This window comes from Giraffa tippelskirchi, chromosome 10 (genome assembly GCF_054371585.1).
Source record: "Giraffa tippelskirchi isolate mGirTip1 chromosome 10, T2T-mGirTip1v1.2.pri, whole genome shotgun sequence".
Lineage (NCBI taxonomy): Eukaryota > Metazoa > Chordata > Mammalia > Artiodactyla > Giraffidae > Giraffa > Giraffa tippelskirchi.
Window position 1 is genome coordinate 16,728,934 of NC_137284.1, and position 27,009 is coordinate 16,755,942.

At 37.3% G+C, this 27,009-nt stretch overlaps 1 protein-coding gene across 9 annotated transcripts in view; it reads left to right on the forward strand.

Moving 5' to 3' along the window:
* The window catches only part of ARHGAP32 (Rho GTPase activating protein 32), a 189,903-nt gene that overhangs the window by 90,884 nt on the left and 72,010 nt on the right, over positions 1-27,009 (forward strand). For 8 of the 9 annotated variants that reach the window (XM_081536550.1, XM_081536548.1, XM_081536547.1 and 5 more), the window contains 2 exons: positions 218-302; positions 20,255-20,341. In XM_081536550.1, coding sequence (XP_081392676.1) covers positions 218-302; positions 20,255-20,341 — 172 coding nt within the window. The remainder of the gene's footprint in view (positions 1-217; positions 303-20,254; positions 20,342-27,009) is intronic. The other variant, XM_081536553.1, reaches the window with a different exon arrangement.

Below are 27,009 nucleotides of genomic sequence, written 5' to 3' on the forward strand. Positions count from 1 at the left end.
TTTTTTGTTTTGGTTTTGACCTGTGCACTGAATGTAATTTCCATTTGACTCTGTGCGTTTCTGAAAAGGTTTGAGTGGGTATATGTGCTCACGCGCATGTGCTTATTAAATTGTTTTGCTTGTTGCATGAGCTCTTAAACCTGTTTTATTTCCTCCTCAGGCTTAGTAATTTTGACTGTTCCAGGATCTTGTATCTCATGTATTTCATGTACTTCAGGTTACCCTTCACTAAAGGTCACTTTCCGAAGATGGCTGAATGTGCACATTTCCATTATGAGAACGTTGAGTTTGGCAGCATACAGGTATATTTGAGATATTTCCTACATACTGAAGCGAGGCGTATTTATGTCTAGATCTGTATATCTGATAGGTGACACTTGGAAGTAGTTTTTCCTACTGATGTCTTGTTGGTTGATGTGAAGATTTCTATTCTTTTCTACTGACCAATATTTGACATGTGATGACGCCTATTTCAAATAATATTTCAAGAAACAGTATAATCCAGTCAGTATAAATTTCAGAATATCTGTCAGATCCCTAGACTGTTCTGCAGCATGAACTGTTTTAGTTGTTACCTGACTCCTGTGTTGGGTCTTAGTGGTGATGGATAAATCAGAGTCAGGGTGAAGGTGGAGAAGGATTAGGGAGAGAAGTGCTAATGGAATTTTTTTTCAATGTTTTTCTTATTGTGAAGTATATTATGTGTAGCCATGTATATAAAACACATACATTGTACATCTATATTATATACATATTTATGTACATTTTAAAGTCTAGGTTCAGAGAGAAATTGTTTGTATCCCTTTTGTTGTTGCGTTTGTCTTCCCTACCCCAGAGGTTACTTATACCATGACTTTTGTAGTATTTATTACCTTACATCTTTTAAATAGTTTTGCTGCCTATATGCATTCCCAATCAATATGATATTTAGCTTTACTTGTTTTTGAGCTTTATATAATTGGAATTATTCTAATTTGTTCAGCAAATATTTACTGAGCAAGTACTATGTATGAGGCACTGTTTTAGGTGCTTTGGCTGTGCTAGTGAAAAAGAGGAACCAAAATCAAAGACCCATTCTTAAAGAACATAGAAGATGTCCAAGAACATAAGAGCTATTGTAAAAAGGGTAGAGCAGGGTAAGAAGGGTCAGGGGTTACTGGGGGTAGGTGGGTAGCCCACCCGTCAAACCCGGGTGGGCTTCATTGTTGAATGTATTCTTTCTTGCTTCTTTCATTTAACACTGTAAAATTTATTCCTGTGGATGTATATAGATATAGTTTGTTCAGTTTGTTCAGAGCTGTGTAGTAATTCATAGTGTGCATATGTCACAAGTAATTCACCAATTCTTTCATTTGTCTGAAATTTGGGTCATTGTCAGTTTTTGGCTTTAAGTTTAAACAGCATCTCAGTGAACTTTGTTTTGCATGAAACCTGATGTACAAATGCCAAACTACTTTTTAAAGTGGTTTACAAACGTATGCTTCCGTAAGCAGTAAACAGTAGTTGTCCCACATTCTTCCAACTCTTGGTTGTTTGATACTTGTTAATTTTTACCAATCTGATGGGGACGTAGTTCCCTCTCACTGCATTTTAATTAGCAGTCCCCTAATTGCTGATACAGTTGCTCACTTTTCAAATGTTCTTTGGGCATTTGAGAGTCCTAGTTTTTTAAACTCTAGATCAGCCTTTTGCTTGTTCTGTTTTATAGATTTGCTTATATTTTTCTTATTCATTCATGGAAATGCTTTACATATTTTGGACATTAGTCTTTTCATGTTGCATCTAGCCCTTTGTTGTTTTTGTATGTGAACTGAAAATACTTTCTCTCACACTGTGGCCTGTTGTTTTTTTTTTAACTTTATTCTGCTTTTAGTGTGCAGATTATTTTATTCTTTATTTTATGTAATTGTATATTTGTATAAATCTTTCAACTTGTGGTTTCCCTGTCATATTTCAGATGATCTTCCCTACTCTGAAGTTGTGAAGATATTGTCCTATTTTTTTTTTTTTCTAAAGGTTTCATAGTTTTGACTTTAACATTCACGTTACTTGTAATTGTTTTATATGTATAGTGTAAAAGAGGCAATGTCAATAATTTAGAACCTCTAGTGTGACAACCAGTCAGTGGACATAAACTGTAGCACTGGGGCTGAGCCCTGGTGCCCTTCTCCTGTGCAGAGAACTGCCCCTATAGTAGTGTGGGTCGTTGGTGAAACAGTATTTCAATATTTTAACACTGTGGTACCCACCAGCCTTTTAAAAAAGAGTACAACCTTAATTAAAGTATGACCAGCTATATTAGTCAGAGTTCTGTTGTGAAACAGAACAAAATTATGTGTGTGTGTGTGTGAATATGTGTAAGGATTGGGTGTGTGTGTGTGAATATGTATAAGGATTGTGTGTGTGTGTGAATATGTGTAAGGAGAGAGAGGTTTTAATGAGTTGGCTCATGTGGTTGTAGAGATTTCCTGAGTCCAGACTCTCCAGAGTAGGCTGAAGACCAAAGGAAGAGCGGCTGTTGCAGTTTGAGTCAAGGGCACTCTGCTGTCAGAGTTCCCTCTACTTCAGGGGAGGTCAGTCTTCTTTTCTGTTAAGACCTGCAACTGACTGGAGGGTAATCTTTTCTCTTTCCCCTTCTCCCTTTCCATTGTGAAGGGTAATCTGCTTTACTCAAAATCTACTGAATTAAATGTTAATGTCATCTAAAAAATAACAGTAACATTTAGAATAATGTTTGGCGAAAAGTTGACACATAAAATTAACTATCACAGCCTACCCCTTTTCAGCTTGGCACTCCTTAAACCACACTTAAAACCAAAAAAAAAAAGACAATAATAAGGTCATATTTCTGTCTAGCATGATTAGCTATTTTTTATACAACCGAAACCACTAACCCTTTTCCTAGAGAAAGGATGCAAAGTCCTTGGGTAGTGTTTGCTCTTCTTGATAATCCATAACTAAAATACTATGATGTAAAGTTAAAAATACTTAAATACCATGATATACATCTTACATCATATAAGGCCTTAGAGGGGGAAGAAAACAAAAGTATTTGCTTCTTGTGCATACATGCCTGTGTGCATGCAAACACACATACACACAAACACATTCATAATAAAATAAGGGCTAAGTACTCTTGGCAAGTATAGTTCTTGGTTCTGTGAATGGTCAGGTTGCAGGTGGTGTTACAGTTGCCTTCATCTGCTACTCATTCTATATTTTCCTCAGCAAGTACTTCGGCTGATTGTGGTTCTTTACCTGGTAAGGTGACCCAAATCTTCATTCTGGGTCTGGCCATTAATAGTCCCGCCTGAATTGGGTTCTTGCTATTTTCCATTGAGTTTATGTTGGGGTGTGGTGATACTAAGAGACATCCTGGGGGGTCCCATATAGTCAGACTACTCTGCATTACTTCTGTCACAGTACAGTTGACCAGCTTCATAGTGAGGATCAGTCATACCAGCTAACAGCATAATTCCCTTCTCTGCTTATTGATTTAAAGGTGTAAGGAACCCAGAGGAGCTCAGCAACAGTCTTAACTTCCAATTCTGTGTCTTCTAGCAGAAACATTCCTCCCTTTGGAACTAAGACCTCTAAGCCAGCAGAACATATAGTTGTGACGACAGAAGCACCAATTTTGCTAGTGAGTCACTAAGAGTAACACTTGAGTGGTGCCACTCCCATTTTCCACCCCTTTGATTCCTGGTTCTTCAGGCTGACTAAAGACACGAATGACTCTGTATCTAATAGTAAAGAGAGCATGGGTCATCCATGGCATGGTGCCCTTGGATACTTGGAATCAAACACTGGTAAGAGACAAGGTTTCTGGACTAAAGCACATATGATATCTTTGAACATTTTTGTCAAATCAGTGAATATAGTAAGATTTTCATTTCCTTAATGATTAGTAATGTTCATCATCTTTTCATGTACTTACTGTCATTTGATAATTCAAAATCTTCTTTGGAGAAATGTTTAGAAATCCTTTCTGCATTTTTAAATGAGTTGTTTAGTTTTTTTGGTTGTTGAGTTTTGGAAATTCTTTACATAAGAGCCTATTGTGCTTTCAATTTAAAGTGAGTCTTCTTATAGACAGCATTATAGTTGGATCATGTATTTTTTAAATCATTGTGTCCATCTTTGTCTTTTGATTGTCAAGTTTAATCCATTTCATCCATAGTAATTACCGATTAGAAAGAATTATTTGTCACTTTGCTGTTTGTTTTCTGTATATATTATAGATTTCTTGACCCTTATTTTCTGTATTAGTCTTGTCTTGCTTTTAGTTAGTCCTGTCTTGCTTTTAGTTAATATTTTGGTAGTGACATATTTAAATTCCTTTCTCATTTCCTTTTGTATGTATCTATAGATATTTTCTTTGTGGTTACTGTGGGGATTACATTTAACACCCAAAAGCTATGACACTAATTTTTCCAGCTTAACTTCAATGACATACACAAGTTCTGCTCCTTTACAGCTTGATCCTCACACCTTTCAGTTGTTGATATCATATAATTACATCTTTTTACATTGTGTGCTCTAAAACATAAACTAATAATTTTTTTGAATACATTCGTCTCTTAAATTATGTAGAAAACAAAATGCAGGGTTACAAACTAAATTTCCAGCACTCATTTTTAGACTTATAATTTTGAAAAAGGATTAGCTTCTTAAGTCATGTAGAAAACAAAAACTGATTATAAAGTGTTGTTACACAATCCCAGCTTTTATGGTTGCCCATGTGTTTTACCTTTACTGAGGTCTTTATTTGTTTGTATGTTTTCTAATTCTTATCAAGTGTCCTTTCGTTGCAACCTGCAGGACTCCCTTGAGAATTTCTTGCAAAATATGCCTGATGTTAGTTGAACTTCTTCAGCCTTTGTTTATTTGGGAATGTCTTATTTTATGTCTCACTTTTGATGGGTGGTTTGCCGGATATAGTATTCTTTGTTGACAATTTTATTCTTTTAGAAATTTGAATTTGTTGGCCCACTGCCTCCTGGCCTCCAAAGTTTCTGATAAGAAATCTAATGATCTCATTGAAGATTTCCTTGTATGTGACTAGTTGCTTCTCACTTGCGACTTTTAAGATTCTCTCATTGTATTTGGCTTTTGGAAGTTTGGTTATAATATATCTTGTGTGGGTTTCTTGAAGTTCATCTTACTTTGGAGTTTGTTGGGCCTCTTGGCTATTTATATTTATATCATCAACCAAGTTTTGTAAGTTTTCAGCAAGTATTCAAATATTCTCTCTACCGTTTGTCTGTCTCATTCGGAGACTCCCACAGGTCCCTTAGGCTCTGTTCACTTTCTTCATCCTTTTTTCCCCGCTGTGCCTCAGAATCAGTAATTTCCATTGAGCAAACCTTATCTTCAGGTTTACTGATTCTTTTTGTAATTACTCACATTTGCACTTAAGGCTCTCTTGTGAAATACTCATTGTAGTTATTGTGCTTTCAGGTGCAGAATTTCTTTTTAGAAACTTCTTTTTGTTGGTATTTCCATTTTGTTCATATGTCATTTTCTTTACTTTTTCCACATTGCCATTTGGTTTTGGAGAGCATCTTTAAGACTGTTGGCATAAAGTCTTTTCATAGTAGATACACTATCTTTTTTTTGCAGATTGTTTCTGTTGATTTATTTTTTTGCTTTGAACTAGCCATAGTTTCTGTTTCTTTGTGTACCTTGTGGTTTTTTGTTGATTTGGACATTTGAATCTTAAAAGTAGCAAGAAAGAAGCAGCTAGTCACATACCAACCAGTCCATCCTAAAGGAAGTCAGTCCTGAATATTCATTGGAAGGACTGATGCTGAAGCAGAAACTCCAGTACTTTGGCCACCTGATGCGAAGAACTGACTCATTTGAAAAGATCCTGATGCTGGGCAAGATTGAAGGTGGGAGGAGAAGGGGATGACAGAGGATGAGATGGTTGAATAGCATCACCCACTCAATGGACATGAGTTTGCGTGAACTCCAGGAGTTGGTGATGGACAGGGAGGCTTGGCGTGCTGCTGTCCGTGGGGTCGCAAAGTGACTAAGTGACTGAGCTGAACTGAGTCACTTGCAAGTAGTAACGTGGCAACTCTGGAAATCTGATTTTCCCTTTTCCCTAAGGTTCTCTGGTTTTTGTTTTTGTTTATTATTATTTTTTAAAATTTGTTGGCTCACTGTGTGCCAAGGACTAGCTTGATGTTTAAACTTAAGGTCTCCTCAGGTATTTCCTGAGTCTTCACTTTCCCATGGACCTGTGTGGTCACTTCCTAATTTCCCCCATATATGCAGTTGCTTTAGAATGTCCTAGTCTATGTCTGGCTCCCCAAAAGGGAAAAAGAAAAATTAAGAAGGGGAAGGGGCACTGGCCTTTAAAATTCTGTGGAAGTGGCTTCAGCTAGTGGGGGAGGGTTGTCCAACAACATGGGGGTGTAACAACAATGACTGTCTGCCTGTTGGCACCTCTGCTCTCTGGAGCAGCAGTTTTCAGAGCATGGATACTTCTCATTTGTGGGACGGGGTCCTTCTGCCCACCCTGCTTCTCACAAGCTGCCTTCAGGCTGCTTCTTGAGTGTATGTGGCACGTGCTATGGGGCTGGGCTGGGCAGCTGCTGCTGTGCTGAGAGCTAGGTGGACCGTGATTCACCACAGTTTATCCTCCAGGCCTTCCCCTGGAAGTCCCAAGCCTCCAGTGGACTCCAGAGTTACAGAATAATTGTATCCGATTCTGGCAGAATCTGGGAAATTCCTGGTGCTTCCTACTCCACCATCTTCCCAGAATCCTCCTTCTCAGAATCCTTACTTAGTTTTAACATGGGATTGACAGTATGTTCTGAGGAGAAAGTAAGTGGGAAAACTTAATAAAATGTGTCTGCAAGAGGTGATGAACCTTGGGCTTGGCACCTCTGGTTTATCCTAACAGGTATTCATCCTATCACATGACTAACTCAGTTGTTGTCTATTAATATGTCGCAGTGGTGGGACATTCTGCAGTTGTATACCTTCTTCTTTTTATTTTTATTCTGATTTGTTTTTTATTCTGAATTTCTCTTAGACTTATAGATTTCTTGTTTTCATATCAAAAGCTCTTTCTCTTCCTCAGATAGTGAGAATTTGTAGTTGCAATAGGCCATTGTATCCTACAATATGTCACTGTCCACTAAATATTTAAAATCTGATAGTATTATATTTAACTTTAAGGCTTTGATTTATAGAATGAAGATAATTATTCTTAATCCCATACGTTATAAATTCTGATTCTCTATTTAGATGGAAAAAAACAACTGCTTATAAAATAATTTAGACGTAAAGAGTAATTTGGACGAGTAGTATCATTGGACCATAAATAAGGCTGAGCGCTGAAGAACTGATGCTTTCGAACTATGGTGTTGGAGAAGACTCTTGAGAGTCCCTTGGATAGCAGGGAGATAAAACCAGTCAGTCCTAAAGGAAATCATCCCTGAATATTCATTGGAAGAACTGATGCTAAGGCTGAAGCTCCAGTACTTTGGCACCAGATGTGGGGAGCCGACTCATTGGAAAAGATCCTAATGCTGGGAAAGATTGAGGGCAGGGGGAGAAGGGGGTGACAGAGGATGAGATGCTTGGATGGCATTATCCATTCAATGGACATGAGTTTGAACAAACTCCGTGAGATGGTGAAGGACAGGGAAGCCTGGTGTGCTGCAGTCCATGGGGTTGCCGAGAGTCAGACATGACTGAGCAACTGAACAACAACAACAAATGCTTTAGATTGCACAGCTATGCTCAAATCCTACTTCAGCTAAATTCTAGCAGACTTTAGGGCTTACCTCATAGCTCAGTTGGTAAAGAATCCACCTGCAATGCAGGAGACCCTGGTTTGATTCCTGGGTCAAAAGATACCCTGGAGAAGGGATAGGCTACTCACTCCAGTATTCTTGGGCTTCCCTTGTGGCTTAGCTGGTAAAGAATCCGCCTGCAATGTGAGAGACTTGGGTTCAATCCTTGGGTTGGGAAGATCCCCTGGAGAAGGGAAAGGCCTACCCAGTCCAGTATTCTGGCCTGGAGAATTCCATGGACTGTATATAGTCCATGGGGTCACACAAAGAGTCGGACAAGACTGAGCGACTTTCACTTTAGCCTATCTCTGACTTTCCAGTTCAAGAATCAGTTCACTATCTTCAGTTGTAATATATGGTAGAAGGAGGCATTGTCCTGTTGCGGAGTAAAAGGATACTGGTGTGGGGTGGAATGGGCGTGGCACTCATTGTGCCATACAGTCTTGACCTCAGTGGAGATTATTAGTTATGCTTGGTCTTGTTTACCTTAATTCTGAAAAGGAATGGTTCCTAGATACTATACGATAACTAGATGACAGCTAGTGTTCCTTCTAGCTAAGATGAACTGTGAGCTCTGACTTAAATGAGCTGGGCATGTGACAAAGTGAAGAAGTAAAAGGATGTAGTGACATAGGCAGAAGAGGCTGTACCAAGTCATGTTCTTCGTTTAGTCCACTTTCCTATAAAGCATGAAGAAGCTGTCTTTAAAAATTAGTATCATTACTCTAGTCATAGAAATAGGTTGCTGAAACATCTGTATTCCTGCAACACACCCTACTTCCAGGCTATATATTTTAAAAATTCCCTTTTTTACTCAATCAGGATTTTATGGTTTTTATATCTGTCTTCATTAATGATATTGGTCTGTATATTGTACTTGTTCACTAACCTGAGTTAGAGAACTTCACTGCCCCATGACCTTTTAAAAGTAAATGTCCTGAGATAATTTGTATAAATGGAAATTACCTGTTCTTTGAAAATTTAGAATTTTCCTGTTTGGTTCCCAGGAGGCTTAATCTGTACCGTTTCAGTTTATCGATATAATTTGATTATTGGTCTAGTCTAGATGATTGGTCTGGTTTTGCTTAGGTCTAGTCAGTGTCTCCTTAGGTTGGTTTTTATCTTCTAGATTTTCTTAGAAAAGTGTCCATTTAATGTAGGTCTTCATATTTGGCGTAAGTTGTTATGTACAGATATTCTTAATGCTTGGTCTTATCAAGAAACCAACTTGGAATTTTATTCATGAACTTGAGACTTTTTGTCTTCTCCCTCCCTTCATTTCTCTCTCCCTATTATTGATTAACTTAAATCCTAAGCAAACTGTTTTCCTTAGATAAATAGAATTTTATAGATACTCTTGATACTTCATTTGTTTTTGGCCATTGTTTTTTAATAAGTGCATTTGAGTTTGGACATTTTTCTCCCTGAGTAAAGTACAGAATTCGATATTTAAGTTTTAAATTTTGTTTAGAGAAATTGAAACCCGAGAAAACAAGATAAACAATACTTACTAGAAAGAGCTTATTATTTATTAATTAAAACTGCATGTCATTTTAAATTCTGTAAATTTATTATCTTTATTGCACTTCTCTTTGTGGATCAAGTCCTTTGTCCAAAAAAGAAAGATTTATTCACATTCACAAGCTGTTTTTCAGTAAGAAGGAAGAGCATCTCTTGCCACTTGTAGATACAGTTTATTCAGCTTTACGCTGTTGAGGCATTAGTCTCTGCTGTGCTTGATGTGACAGCACCATCTAGTGTGTAGGAAATGTGTGGTTTACATTCTCTTCTCATTCAGTTATCTGAAAGTGTTAGTCACTGTCCTGTCTTGATTCTTTGTGACCCCATAGACTGCAACCTGCCAGGCACCTCTGCCCATGAAATTCTGAGCCTGTGAATTAATGTTTTTTTATTCAATTTCATATAAATCATAAAGTTAAATTAACTCAAATGCAAGAGCTCAGATTTTCAATGAAATACAGCGCAGAAAAAGTATGAATTTAATACTTGTCTCCTGAGGGTTCTCTGCTAAAGCTGCTATGCATGGGACTCGGAAATGCTGCTGTGGTGTCATTCTTAAAACTAGGTTGTGCATTTTTTTCAGTTAACACTTTCTGTCAGCAGACAGCTTTGTATCAGCAGACACATTCTTGCCTTGATACTGAGAATGTGGGGAAAGGTAGTAGAGTTTGATCCAACTGTAGAAATGTTGAGAAGTAAAAATGTAAAATATAAAAAAATAAAAAATGCCCTGAATTTTTATTTTAAATGAAATAATTGGAATTATAATAAAAAATACTAGTCAGTATTTATTGAATGCTTTCTGTGAACCAGATGTTATACTAAGTATACTAAGTTATACTAAGTACTGCTTGTATGTTGTCTCTGTAGTACAGTGCTGTAACAGTACTGTAGTACTGTTAGGTTATTGACTCTTCATAACAGTTTCAGTTGAGGAACTTGAGGTAGAAAGAGTTTGAGAACTTACCTAAGGTCACAGCTGCTAAGTGGTGGGGGTCTGTGTTTGAATCAAGGCTGTAGAGCTATTCTGAACATTCTTTTGTGAAAGTACTAGAAAAGGATACACTGACAAAACTACTGTCCTAAGCAGGAATAAACCATAATTCTGAAATATCCTACATCTTCAGTGTATTTGAAGGTAAAAACATGTGATTATTAATAGTGCAGTGTACCCTGTGTGCTGTTAAGTAAGTTCTTTAACTTCTCCGGGCCAGTTTCCTTTTTGTGAAATAGTGCTGAACACGTTTTCAAAAATATCACAGAGTACTGTGATAGTTAAGTGAGCTGAAATTAATAAATGTTAAAGAACTTCGGAGAATGGCAAACGTTGTAAGGAATGAACTTTGGTGAATCAGGCCATAATCTATGAAATGTAGAAAGAAATACTTTCCTGATGACCTGAGGGTAGTGGTATCAGGATTGAGGCAGTGGATAAAGAAAATCTTTGCAGATGGGAAGCGTTATAACTATAAAGAATTTTGTGATAAACTACCCCTCACGAGAAAGACTGTACTGATTATATTCTTGGTGATCTAATAATCAGTTTATTTAAATGTGATATTTCTTTTAATATAAAAACTAGCCTTATATAAAATTGTGAAATAGAGAATGTTAAAATAACAGATGCATTTTCTGTAATTTTAATTGATTTAAAAATTTACCTCCATTTTCAGATAGAATTAAACCTATAGCTTAGAATATTGAAATTGTAATGTATTTATAAGGTTTATGGTTTAAAAATAAAGGAAACCAGAGAAAACACATCATTGTATTTTACCCTATAGAATAGTAGCATTGAGGATCATATATATGGATTCCACATTTTCAGTTGCAGTATTTCAGTATCAGCTCAGTTGCTCAGTTGTGTCTGACTCTTTGTGACTCCATGGAGTGCAGCACACCATGCTTCCCTGTCCATCACCATCTCCTGGAACTTGTTCATACTCAAGTCCATTGAGTTGATGATGCCATCCAACCATCTCATGCTCTGTTGGCCTTTTCTCCTCCTGCCTTCAGTCTTTCCCAGCATCAGGGTCTTTTCCAAAGAGTCGGTTCTTCCCATTAGGTGACCAAAAGATTGGAGCTTCAGCTTCAGCATCAGTCCTTCTGATGAATATTCAAGGCTGATTTCCTTTAGGATGGACTGGTTTGATCTCCTTGCAGTCCCAAGGGACTCCGAGAAGTCTTCTCCAGCACCACAGTTCAAAAGCATCATTTCTTCAGTGCTCAGCTTTCTTTATGGTATACTGATCTAGTATTTAACAGTTTCGGTAGACTATTTTGGAAACAGATTGAGTTTTCTTCCTGATTAAGAATTCCTCTAAATTTAGCCATTGAAGTTTATAGAAACATATACCAGCAACAAGTTTTGGTACCTATCTGTGAGACTTTCAGACATTGATAAAAATGAAGTAAATCAATGAAATGCTTATTTCCCCATCTTCTTAATACTACTTTCAATTTCAAGATTAGCTTGTAGATGTTTCCAGTTAAGAATTATCTTATTTAGAAGTTTATATTATTTGTATGTAACCATTTGAAACAAAGGCCGTGATAATTTTACTATTTCTATCCCTACCAGAAAGTCTTCTCCCTCAAACCAAAACATATAAATTTCAACCCTGCTTTTCTGCATATTCTATAGTAATACCTCCTGTTATGCTTGGAAATCTTTGTCATTTGAGGGGAAGATTTAAAATGAAGAGTTGACATAGTGAGTTATCAGTGCTGCCATCAACCAAGACCTGGATTTTAACTGTATCTCATTTGAGATTGTCCAGTTTAGAAGTTAAGTGTGTAAAACTGGTTGATATATAGATATGTTGGAGTCACATTACATATACAGTTCACTTCCAGGAGTTGGACTGAATATGCTTACAAAAGTAATATTGTTGAGTCTGAAACTGTGAAAAGTCTGAGATGTTTCTCTACTTAGAGGCTAACAAGCCAGCTTGTCAGGGTTAATCTCTCTCTCTCTCTAACAGAAAAGTGAGGTCTCTGCATCAGAAATCAGACCTTTCATAACCTCATAGTATAACTCATGTTGGTTCTTTTTGCCTCAGTTCTCCATGATGTGATGCAGCGGGAACCAGATGTATACCACATGTGGACAGTGGGTTTTTTTTATCACAAGAGACAGACTCTGAAATTTTGAAACTTGGAGTTTCCATATGATAGCTGGTGCTTCTGTCCATTTGCCTTTCTGGAGGTGGAGAGAGGGACTCCACTCTGGAAAGTAAATGCATCCTCTCTGGGAGAAGAAGCAAAGATGTCTGTTTTACAAACATCAGGACTTGGGAAGAGAGAAGATTTTCTCCAGAGGCTCTGGCATTCAGGATTCCCATTCAGTCTTTCTTTAACCTCATTGCTGAAGTCTGTTCAAAATGTTCTGACCATATATAAATGTGAAAATATTCATGAAGCTTTGTTTCCCAACAAGTGTATATTCTGGAGTGAGCACCTACAAGATGAGACTGTGATTCTGCTCTTCTGTCATTTAATCTTATTTCCATTTATTCTTCATGCTGGGGACCTCTTGTTGAGCTGAGGGTGTTCTGGTGTTTAAGGATTAGCAAACCAGTTCCTTCTTCTGATACTCCCTGAAACAGTGTTCTTTTCCCGTTCTGGAAGGAAAAATTGACTATTTAGTTTATTAAGATGCATGTAGTTCTCTAGCTTTCTTCAAGAAATTTGAATTGCAATTTTGTCTCATTGATTTTCGCCTTATGTTCTGAAATTAGAACTTGCTTCACTTATTACCCACCTAAGAAGTAATACAGAGTTACGTCTCAAATATAGAGTTATTCTTCCACTTCGTGTTCTCAACTCAGTAGTTTTGAAGATGTATTTTCAGTGTTGACTATTAGGATGTTGATCATAGGTGTGAGCAGACCACATGCAACAGAAATTATTTTTACATGTCTGCTACAGTCTACGGAGGTGAAGAAAACTGTTTACAAACTCCACAGGTATCTCGTAGTGAAACTGCAGCCATAATAGCATTATAAAAGAAGAATAAAAAGAAAAGAACTCTTTCTTTGCTCGATTTGCAATCTGTTGATTAAACTTTGGTGAATGGTTTTTATGTGGATGGGGTGATATATTTTTATGCAACTTTACGCTGATTTCCGTTCTCGATGCAGAGAAAGGACTTTTTGAACATTTGAAGGCTTGCTGAATAGAGTTGTATTTTTAAAGATCCTAACAACACTAATTTCAGCTTGGTTTCCATGGTGATAGAAAAGTGAATATAGGAAAAATAACTACAAAAATAGATTTGTAAGAAATCCAGAAGATGGGACTTGAAAATTCTGTTTTCTTTTTTTTATAGGCAAAGGATTGAGATTAAGTCAAAGGAAGTAAAAATAAATCATTATGTTCCTGTCATAAGTTTCTGTAGGTAAATGTAGCCTCATCTTTCATGGTGTGTATACTCTAGGTATATGTGCTTCATGTACTGTATAAAACATCCTGGTGTTCAGACTTGTGTAGAAGTCTTAATAACTACAAACAGTTCATTCAGAATGGTTTTACTGAATGCCTTATCTGTGGCAGATACTCTGTGAGTGTCATTGAAGAAGTAGATAAGAGAGTCTTTCCCCAGGGGAAGTAAGCAATATACCAATAAAAGTAGTAAGATTGTTGGAGTTCTTATAGGGATTCAAAGGCAGGAGAGGTTATTTCCTGTGGCATTCAAGGAAGGCTTTGTTGAAGACTGAACAGGTTTTGGATATGCACAGATAGAAGTGAAGAGCATTTAGACCAGGAAAAATACCACAGACCAAGGTCCCTGGAAGGAAAGGGGATGGACGGCTTAGAATGATGGTGGAAAAACAGGGTTTAGAAAATAATCTGGAGAAATGCCATTCTTCAAGGCTCATCTAAGGTGTTTGGACTTTGGCTTTAAATTAGTTTCTTAGTAGGGACTGACAAAGAACTGAGGAATTTTGAGAAGAAGGTACTGTGAGTAGTGTGTAGTAGGAAATAGAAATCAGCTAGAAGACCACTCTACTTACTCATCTAGTCTGTTTGTCTGGATCAGATGCAGGGAGGCCCAGAACTAGGGAAGCAGCAGTGGAGAGTGGAAAGAAGGAGCAGGGTTGGGAGCCAAGTTTTGGGAGATAGGAGAGAATAATGAATTAAAGGTGTAGGTTAGATCTTGACCCTGGGAATGTGAAAGGAAAGGATGTATGCAGAGGAGGAGGTGATAGAGGAATCTAGGATAATTACGTTGGTCAGCTGGGGGAGTAGTTATGTTACTTACTTTGGGAATTCAAGAGGAAGAAGAGACTATATAGTCAAAGAGAATGAATTCAGTCTTGAAAATAAGTGTTGTATTCCAGTGAGACTGTGTTTGCTTATTCAACCATTCATGAGATACTTACTGATCCCCACTTAAATTCCAGATACTTTTCAAGATACTAGGGTAGGTAATCACCGATCTCATTTTTGTCATTATATATTCTATTTTAAAAAATCTGTCCATGTGTATTATAAATATTTTACCCCCATTTTGACTCATCTTTCGCTTGGTTTGTTGTATCCCATTGTGATAACTATAAAAACTTGGATGGATAGTTGCTAATACCTATTTTTGTGAAGAGGTCTAAAGTCGATGTTCTCCTATTCATCCATCTTCCTAATATCACTCCTCAGATAATCTCCTTCTGTCTTTTTCCTTCTGGAATTCTGATAATGTATTATTTTGGTCCTCTTTCTGATGTCCTACAGCTCCTTTAGGTACTTTTCATTTTCCTTAACCCTTTTTTTCTTTCTCTTCTTTGGAGTGTGTGTGTGTGTGTGTGTGTGTGTGTGTGTGTGTGTGTGTGTGTGTGTGTGTGTGTGTGTGTGTGTGTGTGTGTGTGTGTGTGTGTGTGTGTGTGTGTGTGTCACCACGCTGAGTGACTTGCAGAATCGTCGTTCCCTGCGTGTGTGTGTGTGTGTGTGTGTGTGTGTGTGTGTGGCACCACGCTGAGTGACTTGCAGAATCGTCGTTCCCTGTGCAGAATCGTCGTTCCCTGCCCAGGGATTGCAGCTGGGCCCTCGACAATGAGAGTGTGGAGTCCTAACCACTGGAGCCGCAGGGGAATTCCCTGGACTGTATATTTTTATTTACCCTTTCTTTAAGTAACCTGATTCTTCTTCCTGCCCATATCTGCTCTTGCTCTCTTTTAGTGAAGTTTTCATTTTAGGTAGTGATTTTGTCATCCTCCAAATCTGCGTTTGGTTCCTTTCTTTCTTTCTTTTCATTGATATGCTCATTTTTTTCATATACTGTTTTCCTGCTTTCCCTTAGTTCTTTGTAGTTTCTTTAAGCTCTTTGAGTGTGTCTTATATCGTTTATTTAAAATCTACAACATTGGGACTTCCTTGGAAGTCCAGTGGTTAGGACTTTGCACTGCCGCTGCAGGAGCACAGGCTCCAGAGGGTTTGTCAGGGAATTCCTTGAATGCCAGGAGCTAAAAACAAAAAGTAAAACAAACAGAAATCTACTTCTCCAGTCTTTGCACATTTCCTTTGTGTTGAGTGTCCGTTCAACACTTAACCAAGCTGCTCATATCTGTCTTAGCTAAAGATGAAGTAGAGGTTAAAGCTCAGGATCTTCGTGTGTCTTTGGTGTGCATATGTCTCACCCTGAACAGATTCGTGAGTTTCTGCTGTTTCGAGTGGTGAGAAAGCTGGTTCTCACTCTCACAAGAGAGTTTTTGCTTGTTTTTTTCATGTTTCTGTGAAGGTACTGGAGTTTGTAGCTGCCCACTGCACCGTTTTGTTGCTGCCATTTGGCTATCCTGTTTTGCTTTTCCCCCATCTCCTTGCCTTAATTTGGAAATCTGCTCTCTCCTTCTGTCTTCTTCCTTCCTCCTGCTTCTGTTTTGCTTAGGAAGGATGATTTTGCTTCTATTCATAATTCAGTTACAGGTATTGACATTTAAAATTTTTTACCTCTCTCTTTATTGTTTGAAAGCTAAGAGGCTTTTTCTGTCCTTTTAGTGGTTATCATTAAAAATTTAACTTGAACACCTAATTTTTAGTCTAAAGTTTATCAGTTTCTTTACTCTTCTCTCAAGCAGTACCAGATAGAATGATTTAAGCGGAATTACTCTTTCTTGTCTTCCATGGTTGTGTTGTTTAGGATTTATAGTTTCATCTCTTTATCTCTTATAATTAATCACCATTTTTGTTACACGTTAAGATTTGTTTTGATGCAATACTTATTTGCTGAATTCTTTGCTCAGTATTTCTGCTTTTTACCTTCTTTCTTTATCCTGGAATTCTTTTTCATCTTTAAGGAAACATTTTTGAAGTCTATTTAGTGAAGATGTATTTATGGGAATTCATTGTTTTTATTCATCAGAAAATGCTTTTTTTCCCTCTTTTTCTTGTATATTTAGGTTTGAATAAAACTTAGGTTCATTTATTTTCTTTTCTTAGAACTGTTAAGTCAGTATCAAACTTCTGCTGTCTGTTACTGTTGAGAATTTAGGTGTTTTATGTTTAATATTTACCCTTTCTGATGTTGCTTATCCCCTCCTGAAGTTCTGGATTTTTGTGTGATACTATTTCCCTTCAATCTGAGGAAATTGTCTTAGCTTTTATTGTTGCACTAATCTGTTAGAGACAGATTCTCTCAGCTGTTGTCATTTGTAAATGTGTTTATATTCCTAAAATTGCTAAAGCTTATTTTCATGGGATGCAGAATTGGCAGTCTTTTTCTTCCAGCATTTTAAAGTTGTTTCTGTTTGTTTTCTGAGCTCTCTTATTTCTGGTGAGAATTCACCTGTCATTGATTTATTTTCCCCTTAATGTTATATGTTTTTTTGTCTGCTTTCAAGATTCTTGTCTTTATTTCGTTGTTCAAAAGTGTGATTATGATATGCCTTGTTGTGACTTTTGAAATTTATCCTACTTGAGGTTCACTGTTTCTTGAATTTGTTAGTTGATGTCATTTACCAGTTTTAGAAAGTTCTCGTCTTTTGTCTCAGCGGATACTCTCTGCCCCATTCAAATCCCGTTTCCTTCTGGTACACCCGTTGTACATGTTGCTTGTCTCAGAGATTTCAAGTGTACTGTTATTGATTGATCATTCTTTTTTTCCTCTCTGTCTCAGCTTGGATACATTCTGTTGATCTGTTTTCAAGTTCAATAATTCTTTCATCTACTGTGTTCAGTTTGCTATTAATATCTGACATCATAGTTTTTATTTGTAGCATTTTCTTTTGAATATATTTGTAGATCAGTCTCTGCTAGAATTCTGTGTATTCCTACTTTCTTACATAGTATCTTTTCAAACTAAATTTCAGAATTTCTACCATAATTAATTTAAATTCTTTTTATTATTTCAATATCTGGGGCATTTCTGTGTCTGTCCCTTAGCTTATTTCCTCTGTTGACCATGGATCACAGTTTCCTGCTTCCATGTATATTTTGTAATTTTTTTATGCCAAATATGTTATATAAGAGACTGTAGAGACTGAAATCAATAGTTTTTACCTCCAGGAATGAGCTTATCCCTTCTTCTTCCATTCTGTTAGATTGTTGTATTAGATTGTGTTAGTCACGTTTGAAGTGAGCAGAGTCAAGCTGATCTGTGGTTGATATAGACCTTGTGGTGGTGATGTTGTGTTCAGTCATTCAGTTGTGTCCAACTCTTTTTGACCCCATGGTCAAAGCCCGCCATGCTTCTGTGTCCATGGAATTTCCCAGGCAATAATACTGGAGTGGGTTGGCATTTTCTCCTCCGGGGGATCTTCCCAATGCAGGGATTGAACCTGAGTCTCCTGCATCTCCTGCATTGGCAGGTGGGTTCTTTACCACTGAGCCACCTGGGAAGCCTGATATAGACCTGGCCTTTGGCAACTTTACTTTGCTTTTGTTTATCATCACTTCTAAGTATTCTGAGTATAAGTTCAGGAGGTTTTTTTTTTTTTTAGCAGGGAAAATTGAAGATTGTTGAGGTCTGTTTGTGCTCTGCTGTTAAGCCAGCAGTTTTCTGAACTGAGGGAGAGCAGCCCCCCTGGTTGCTAGTTCTCTTTGTTCTCCAGCTTTTTCTGGCTCCCCTTGCCTTCATTCTAGTGTGTAGCTGCCTTAAACTCTTACATGCAGCATTGCCCCCAATGGAGTTTCTCTCAGCTTTTCTATGCCCCTCCAATCTCCACTTGTTAAATGTTCCGGGGGCCTCAGCTTTCTTGTCCTCTCTCCATCTCCAGTGCTCGGCTACCTTTGTGCTTGGGGAGGCTCTACACACATCACACGCAGGTTCATCTCTCAGTTCTCCTGCTCTCCTTCCCTGGCCCCACCTTTGGTGTGTTGATCTCCTTGTTGAATACCTGAACCCCTGTGGGAGTCAGTTGCTGAGTGTGTAGGTCTGACTGTCTGCTGCACAGTTTTCTTTGGAATTTCAGTTCCTCCCTCCAGTCCACAGGCAGTCATCTGAGGTTTGGCTGGTTTCTCCCTACCCTGTCTAAGGCAGGTTCCTTATCCTCCAGCATCCTTGCCAGGCATCCAGGCACATCCATAGGAATCTCTATCTCAGGAAAGTCTTTTCATCACTGTTTGCAACTTAGTTTGTGTAGGCTTCTTTTCACTTTTTTTTTAAGGAACTCATTTTGTAGTTAATCTGGCTGATTTTGACTAGGTGAGAATGATCGTTATCTTCCAAATTTCTCCTACTTAATACCAGGAGGTTGGTGGGTTTTTTTTTTTTAATACTTTCAAAGATACTTCTTTCATAAATAGAGAATATATTCTCGTCAATTTTATATTCTTATAATGATAGGTAATGATTGCTAAGTGCTTATTGAGTGCCATACACTTTGGTGAACACTTTAAGTGCATTATCTCATTTAATATGCACAAACTTGAGAATGAATGTTATTATATCACTCCCATTTTCCAGATATGAGATTAGGTAGGTGGGTCAACATTCCGTTACCAGTTAGTGGCACTTTTGAACTCAGGGTTGTCTGTATCTGGAGCTGAGTTTGCAGATTCCCATCCCTAAATGGAACAGATGTGTGAGTGAATGAGTGAAGTGAGTATGGCATAAAAAAGTAACAAAGCAAGTAGCATGATGAATGATAATTAACATTCCACCTAGATATTGACGGAAAATAAATCAGTAATTGCTTCTGCGACAAAGTCTCTGGGAGAATACAGGACTCATTCAAAGGAATGGTCACTTCTCAGCTCCAGCCAGTTGTTGCCCATGTGAGAATATGAGTCCAGTAGTTCAGAGGTTCAGGTTTTTCAACAGGAGCCAGAAATTTGTATTTTTTACATATGAAATCGTTCAGTTTCTAAATGCTAGCTGTGGTTCAAATAAAAATAAAATAAAATTCAGTGTGCAGACCTACGTAGTGAGTCTGAAATAAAACATGTCTGCAGACCCAGCCTGTTCCCTGGGCAGCCAGGGTACAGTCCCTGTAATGGACCCTTTGCTCTCTGAGACCACTGGTCACACTGTTTTTTGGGACCCACTTGAAGTTCCTTTCATATTTGTGCTATACATCAAAGATATGAAAGCCTGCTATAGAATGAATACTATTTTATTTACTGCTGTTCTGCAATTGTGCTAGTGTAGATACATGCCACAAAGACAATTCTTAGGAACATTTTTATTTATTTATTTAGGTTGTGTTTTATATTGGAGTATAGTTGATTTACATCTTGTGTTAGCTTCAGGCATACAGCAAAATGATTCAGTTATACGTATTCATGTAACTATTCTTTTTCAAGTAGAAACATGTTTTAAAAATCCTGACTTCTTCATTTTATCTATCTGCTTTAAGCAATAAAGTTCTAATATAAGGCATATCTTACATTAAGTTGATGTGAGGGCCCAAATATTACTGAATGCTGATTATATTCTTGCTCATTAATCATGACTTTCTTTCCCTGTCTTTTACCCTTTCTGCTCAACATAGCTTTCACTTTCAGAAGAACAGAATGAAGTAACAAAAAATGGCTGTGAATCTAAAGAGCTGGTCTACCTCGTGCACATTGCTTGTCAGGTAATTTTGTGGGTGGTTCTCCATTTCACATAAAATTTAATAGGAATTAAATATAAATGAATAACATTGCATAAATAAATGAATAAATATGAACAAATAACATGGACTATGGCAACACAGGTGTTTTATTTTATTCTTCCAGTCATATTGGCATTTCTGCATGTACTCAACAGTTGAAACAATCAGTAGAGTCCATTAAATAGATATTTATTTTACAAAGTTGAAAATTCTTCTTGTAAATTTTCTTGTAAAGGAAACATATCCTTTATCGATGATGAGATTAAACAGTTCAGCTACTGCTTACATATTACAGTTAAGAGAACAGACCAAATAGTGTCTGCCTCAGATGCACATTTTTCTAACGAAGACTTTAAGTTCCACTGTGGTATAACAGTAGGATGTGTGTATGTTTTAGAAGTGTGCTCTTTCTTAACTTTCAGTGTTAGAACTTTTTTGAAGCTTATTAGTGTGACTTGCTCTTGATGAGATTTCAAATATGTCACTAGTAGCATCGATTATTTCCTCCATCAAGTAAGCAGTTCCTTGATTTATTCTTTGTTCATTGAGCCTTCTTGCCTGTCTTTGAATTAGTCATTGTAAAGTTAAGTGTTTTCAAGGAAACCTTTCTTACGGACACACTTTTCAGTTTCCTTTAACAGAGAGTAAGATAGGAATTTACATGTTTTTTTCTAAAAAAGTATTATTCATGTACCTGAAGTTAAAAATTAAATAATCTGGAAAATGGCTATTTCATATGGGAGATACTAAGTTCCTAGTCTTCATGTGACTTTAACGGCAAACCTTTCAGAATTAAGTGCTTTTATTTGTAGGTGACAGAATATGAGATTAGAAATTGAGCTTAGCTTATATGTATATGTTCTAAGTTATACTGTTTATACATGTTTTATTATATGTCATCTTGGTTCCTCTGAGGAAGTGGGCAGCTCTGAATCCGTGTTTCATGTCACGTTTCATAACAGTGCTTTTACTTAGTGAGTTAATTTTTACATGAAAATATCCAGTGCTTTTATGATGAACCATTACTATTAACAAGTGATTAGAAAGCATTTCTTCGTTATCTAGAGTGCATGATTGGCATGTCAGTCATAAACTTCTTATCCATCAAAAATCTACATCTCTTAGTGCCTTCTCTTCTTAGCAGTGATTTCCATTTGTTCCGACAGTGCAAATATTTTTATTCTTTCTCATAAGCAAAACATGTCAAAAATACCCATGCTGTCTATAAAACATGACCTTCAAAAGGTAAGTGTGGCATTTTGGTACCATACATTAGAATGTGTAATCGTTACTTGATTATGCCTCCATGAAGTAGTGACCTAGATAGTTAGGCTTTTTCCTGGTTGTAAGTATCTTGTCAAGCTGCTTAAAAAATTTCAGACTACTTGTTATGTTTTTATTACATCAAGGTAGTAATTTACTGCATTATAATAATGCTGTCGTATTTCTTCTCTGCCTTCTCACTGGAAGTAATTGTTGATAACGTTCTCATGGCTTGTCTTCTGTATTCTTGCCAGATATGTCATCCATAAACCATAATAGACCAAAGTCATTTTTTATAGCCAAGATAGACTCAAAATCAAACCTTCTAATTTTGCAAATGAGGAAATTGAGGCCAAATTATGAAAATTGCTTTCCTAAGCTATATGAAATCTTAGCTGGAGCTCCTAAGGACTTCAGTTTCCTGATTGCTAGCTTTTACATATCCTAGGAATTCACAATATACAACAGATTTTAGAAATTGTAATATCTTCAAATGAGGTGTGGTCACCTTTACTGCTTGTAATCTATTCATTATAGAAGCTAATTGCATATTTCATATCTTTGGTAATTTCTAATTGTTAATAATGTGCACTTGAAATTTCTTTTTATTTAGCCAAAATTCTTGGTCCTTCCCTTTTAACACACTTTCTTCCCCAGTTCTTTTTTCTTAGAAAGTGTCCGGTTAAACAGCTGAGATCTTTTCCCTTTCTGTAGGCTGTGGTACTGATTTCTTCAGGTATTAATGTTACATTTGAATCTTGTAAGGTGTCTTTGCCTCTGCCTCTTAAAGCTTTAATTTCTTTTTAAATTGTGAACCCAGAAATGTAAACCATGTGTTCCGTACTGCATAGATCCAAATTCAGTAGGCATTTTTTGATCACTTATATGTCTGGTACACAAATATTATGGCATACAGAGTATCATTTAATCTTAAAACAGCTCTGTGAGGCAAGCAGTCTGGTTTCCATCTTACAGATGATGAATGTAAGACTGAAGAATGTCAGTAACTTCCCCATGGTCATGAAATTAAAGACCAGGATTTGAACCTCACTCTTGTGGTTTTTTTCTGTTTTTCCATCATAATTCTAGTTTTATTTATACTTAGCTGGCCATTCTGAAATCTGCAGGCATATTCTAATGTTATTAAAGAATTACAGAAATACACCAAAACTAATAATCTAGTTTCTTTGCATGACTTCAGTGGACAGGACCTGGATAGGATTCATATATGTAAAGATATATCTTCTGTCTACCTACCTCTATAAAACTTTAAGTGGAAGCCTCTGAAAGTCCAGGTTAACTGGCTGCAACCCTAGGCCAATAGGCTGTACGTGTTAGTCACTCAGTTGTGTCCAACCCTTTGTGATCCTATGGACTGTAGCCCACCAGGCTCCTCTGTCCATGGGGATTCTCCAGGAAAGATTACTGGAGTGAGCTGCCATTTCCGCCTCCAAAGGATCTTCCCAACCTAGGGATGAACCCTGGTCTCCTGCATTACAGGCAGATTCTTTACCATCTGAGCCACCAGGGAAGCCCAATAGACTGTATAATCTGGGCAATAAAGAGGGGATGACAGAAGATGAGATGGTTGAATGGCATCACTGACTCGATGGACATGAATTTGAGCAAGCTCCGGGAGTTGGTGATGGACAGGGAAGCCTGGGGTGCTGTAGTCCATGGGGTCGCAAAGAGTTGGACACAACTGAGTGACTGAACTGAACTGATAAAAATATTTCCTAGTTGGTATACTGGGCCAAGAGCAGTTGGAGCAGATACCCGTCACTCAGATCTCATTCAGCCGTATCTGTGTGTCTCAGTTGAACATTAACCATGGACAAAGCGGCTTTCTCAAATGCCTTGGAGACAGATCTGCATAATGCCCTGCCTGAGCCCTCAATGCTCTCCCTCTCCTACTGATCATTATTTAGAATAAGTTGTCTTGACCAATATAGCCGTGTGCCTTACGTGTTCCTTCCTTCATCTTTTAATTCTTCTCTCCAAGGAAGCAGACTCGGCGGGGGGGGGAGTGTTATATGGAACAAACAGATGAGCCAGTGTAGATGAAGAAACACTCTTCCCAATTTGTATCATGATATTGATCTGAGTGGGAACACTTTTCTTTTCTGCAGAGCAACTAATTTTTCCTCTATGTATTCCCTGCTTTTCAGGAAATATCATGTATTTAGTTTGAAATCAATGAAAATTAATAAAATCCCTAAGATATTCGAGAACAGGTCAAGGTAGATATGGAAAAACCTTTACTGTCTCAACTGTTGAAACTTCAATAATTAGAAAAAAAACAAAATTAGATAAACCTTGACACTAATTACATTGAGCTCCATTACATAGAATAAAGCATTTATAAGTGTAATGTCAGTGGTAGGGAATCTTAAAAGTGTTCTGTATTCTATTATTTTATTCATTAGCAAATAAGCAGATATCAGTTTTTAAGTGTTAACTTTGAAATGACTCATTTAAACCTTGCTATTGTAAGAATTTATTCCGATATGTGCCCTAATGAAAATTCTGTCTGATCTTTCCCCCTCTAAGTATGGTTTTATTAGTTTAAGAAAAATTGTTTCTTAATATTTTATTGTCCTATAGTAAGCTTTAGAGTAGTTGAAATGAATAGTTCTTATTGAAGTTGGATTTTATGAACTACCTTTGTATTTTAACTAGAATTCATCAATGTATAATAACTCATTTTTCCTGAAGTGTTTTGTAAATATTTACAGTACTGTGAAGCCTTTTTTAATGTCCCAGTTGATGGGATAAACAGTTGCTTGTAGGGGAATGCTTTTCTGCCTCAAAATATCTCCTATACTCTGATGCTTGAAATTCCACCATCAGCAATGCATTCCTCAGTATTAAGTATCTCCTCCACTTGGTCCATTTAGAATATGCTGTTACTAAGGGGATGGAGTTGATTGTTAATGTTTGAAGAGCACCTGTATATGGACACAGTGTATAAGCAGATGGCAAACTTCTTATTTAAGCATGAAAACTTTTCTCTGAAATTTAGGTGTTACTATTCCCATTATGTGCTTGGTTGCTCAGTTGTTTCCAACTCTTTGCAACCCCATGTACTGTAGCCTGCCAGGCTCCTCTGTCCACAGGGATTCTCTAGGCAAGAATACTAGAGTGGGTTGCCATGTCCTCCTCCAGGGGATCTTCCCAACCCAGGGATCAAACCCCGTTTTCACGCATTGCAGGTGGATTCTTTACCATCTGAGCCACCAGAGAAGCCCATTCCCATTGTATAAAAGAATAAAGTGCCACTCGTAGGTGTCAAGTAACTTGTGCAAAGTCCCCTGTTCAGGATAAGGTCAAGGTGAAATTTAAATCAGGTCTTTCTTTTCAATGAACTTCATCATGCATACAGTTAATTCATAGTATTAATTCTGTTGCATGATAAACTTTCCCATGATTAAGGGTCTTCAAAGGATGTGGGTGAAGACTGTTCTTCTCAAAAAGAACTGCAAATATGTATTATAGATTTTGTTTAAAGGTCCTTATAGTTGAAGCTGTGACTTTTCCATTAGTCATGTACGGATGTGAGAGTTGGACCTTAAAGAAGGCTGAGCACTGAAGAATTGATGCTTTCGAACTGTGATGCTGGAGAAGACTCTTGAGAATCTCTTGGATAGCAAGGAGATCAAACCAATTAATCCTAAAGGAAATTAACCCTGAGTATTCATTGGAAGGACTGATACTGAAGCTGAAGTTCTAATACTTTGGCCACCTGATGCAAAGAGCCAACTCATTGGAAAAAATCCTGATGCTGGGAAAGACTGAGGGCAAGAGAAGGTGGCAAAAGAAGGTGGCGACAGAAGATGAGATGGTTGGATGACATCACTGACTCAATGGACATGAGTTTAACAAACTCCAGGAGATCATGAAGGACAGGGAAGCCTGGCAAGCTGCAGTTCACAGGGTCACAAAGGATCAGACATGACTTAGTGACTGTACAACAACAACTCATTGCACCTCGGTTATTACCAAGCTATAGTCCAAGCTGCTGTACCTTTTGGGGCCATTGTGATAGCAACTGCCAGAACGAGGTAAAATGCAAATTTAAACATGTTACTCTCATGGTTAAACCTCTGCCATAGATTTCCACTGAATTTAAAACTAAACCCAAACTACTCATCAAGGCCTGTGAGGGCCCTGTGGGATCTGGACCTTGCCTGCTTTCTGCATCATGGGACAGTCTTCTCACTCCTGTGCTTTGGTCTCACTAGTTTTCAGTCGGTTCCTAAAAGACCCTGAGTTTTTTCCTCAACGAGGCATTATTGGTCAGCCCGTAAGTCCATTCACACATGCACATGCTCTGTCTGGTGCCTGCGCAGTTCTCAGGAGGCAGTTTAGATATCACCTTCACAGAAGGGCTTTCCCTCACCACCTTGACTAGAGTAGATTCTTGCTTATTTCTTCATAGCACAGAATTATCATTATTGTATTTTTGTATTAAGGGCTTAATTTTGTAACTTAAGGGCTTCCCAGGTGGCTCAATGGTAAAGAATCTGTCTGCCAAGCAGGAGATGCAGGTTGGATCCCTGGGTTGGGAAGATACCCTGGTAAAGGAAATGGCTACCCTCTCCAGTATTCTTGCCTGGAAAATCCCATGGACAGAGGAGCCTGGAAGGCTATAGTTCATGAGATAGCCAAGAGTTGGACATGACTTAGCGACTAAACAACATAACAATTTATTAACTTAAAAGTAGGGTTTTTCTCCTTCTTATTTGAAATACATTCTAAGAAGTCAGAGGTTTGATGGTCCTCTCTCTGTTGCGTTTAATACTTACTCCAGGGCTTGGTACTATGCAGATGTTCAGTAAATATCTAATATCTGGTGAATGAATGAGAGAAAGAAAATTTTGTCTTAGGAATTTGATCTTATATACACTGGGATTTTTCTTTTTGCTCGTCTTTCTTTATCATCTTTTTTAAGAATTGTTGATTTTTGTTATCCGTGGAGAACAATGCTTACTTATACATTATTCAGGTTAGAAATTAGCTGCAAATTAAAATTTAGACATGTATAATGAATTTTTTTGTTTTGTTCTTTATAATAAATAATTGAATTTCTAAAATATTCTGATCATTTGCTTTATTCAGCCTATTTGGAAATTGCATGATTAAGGTGGTTTTTTTACATAAAAAATTTAAAGTTCTTCCATATCCACTAAAAAGATAGGTATTTTACTGTTTTTAGAATTTTACTCAGAATTTTACTTATAAAGCAACTTGAGAGGATTTGAAAATTATGTTTTAAGCTTTTGATTTTCTGCATTTAACTCTGTATTAAAGAACAGACATGTTACTTGCACAGGAACAGTTTTTAAAAGTTGAAAGAAATCAGTTTATTGATGTATGAGGAAAGCAAT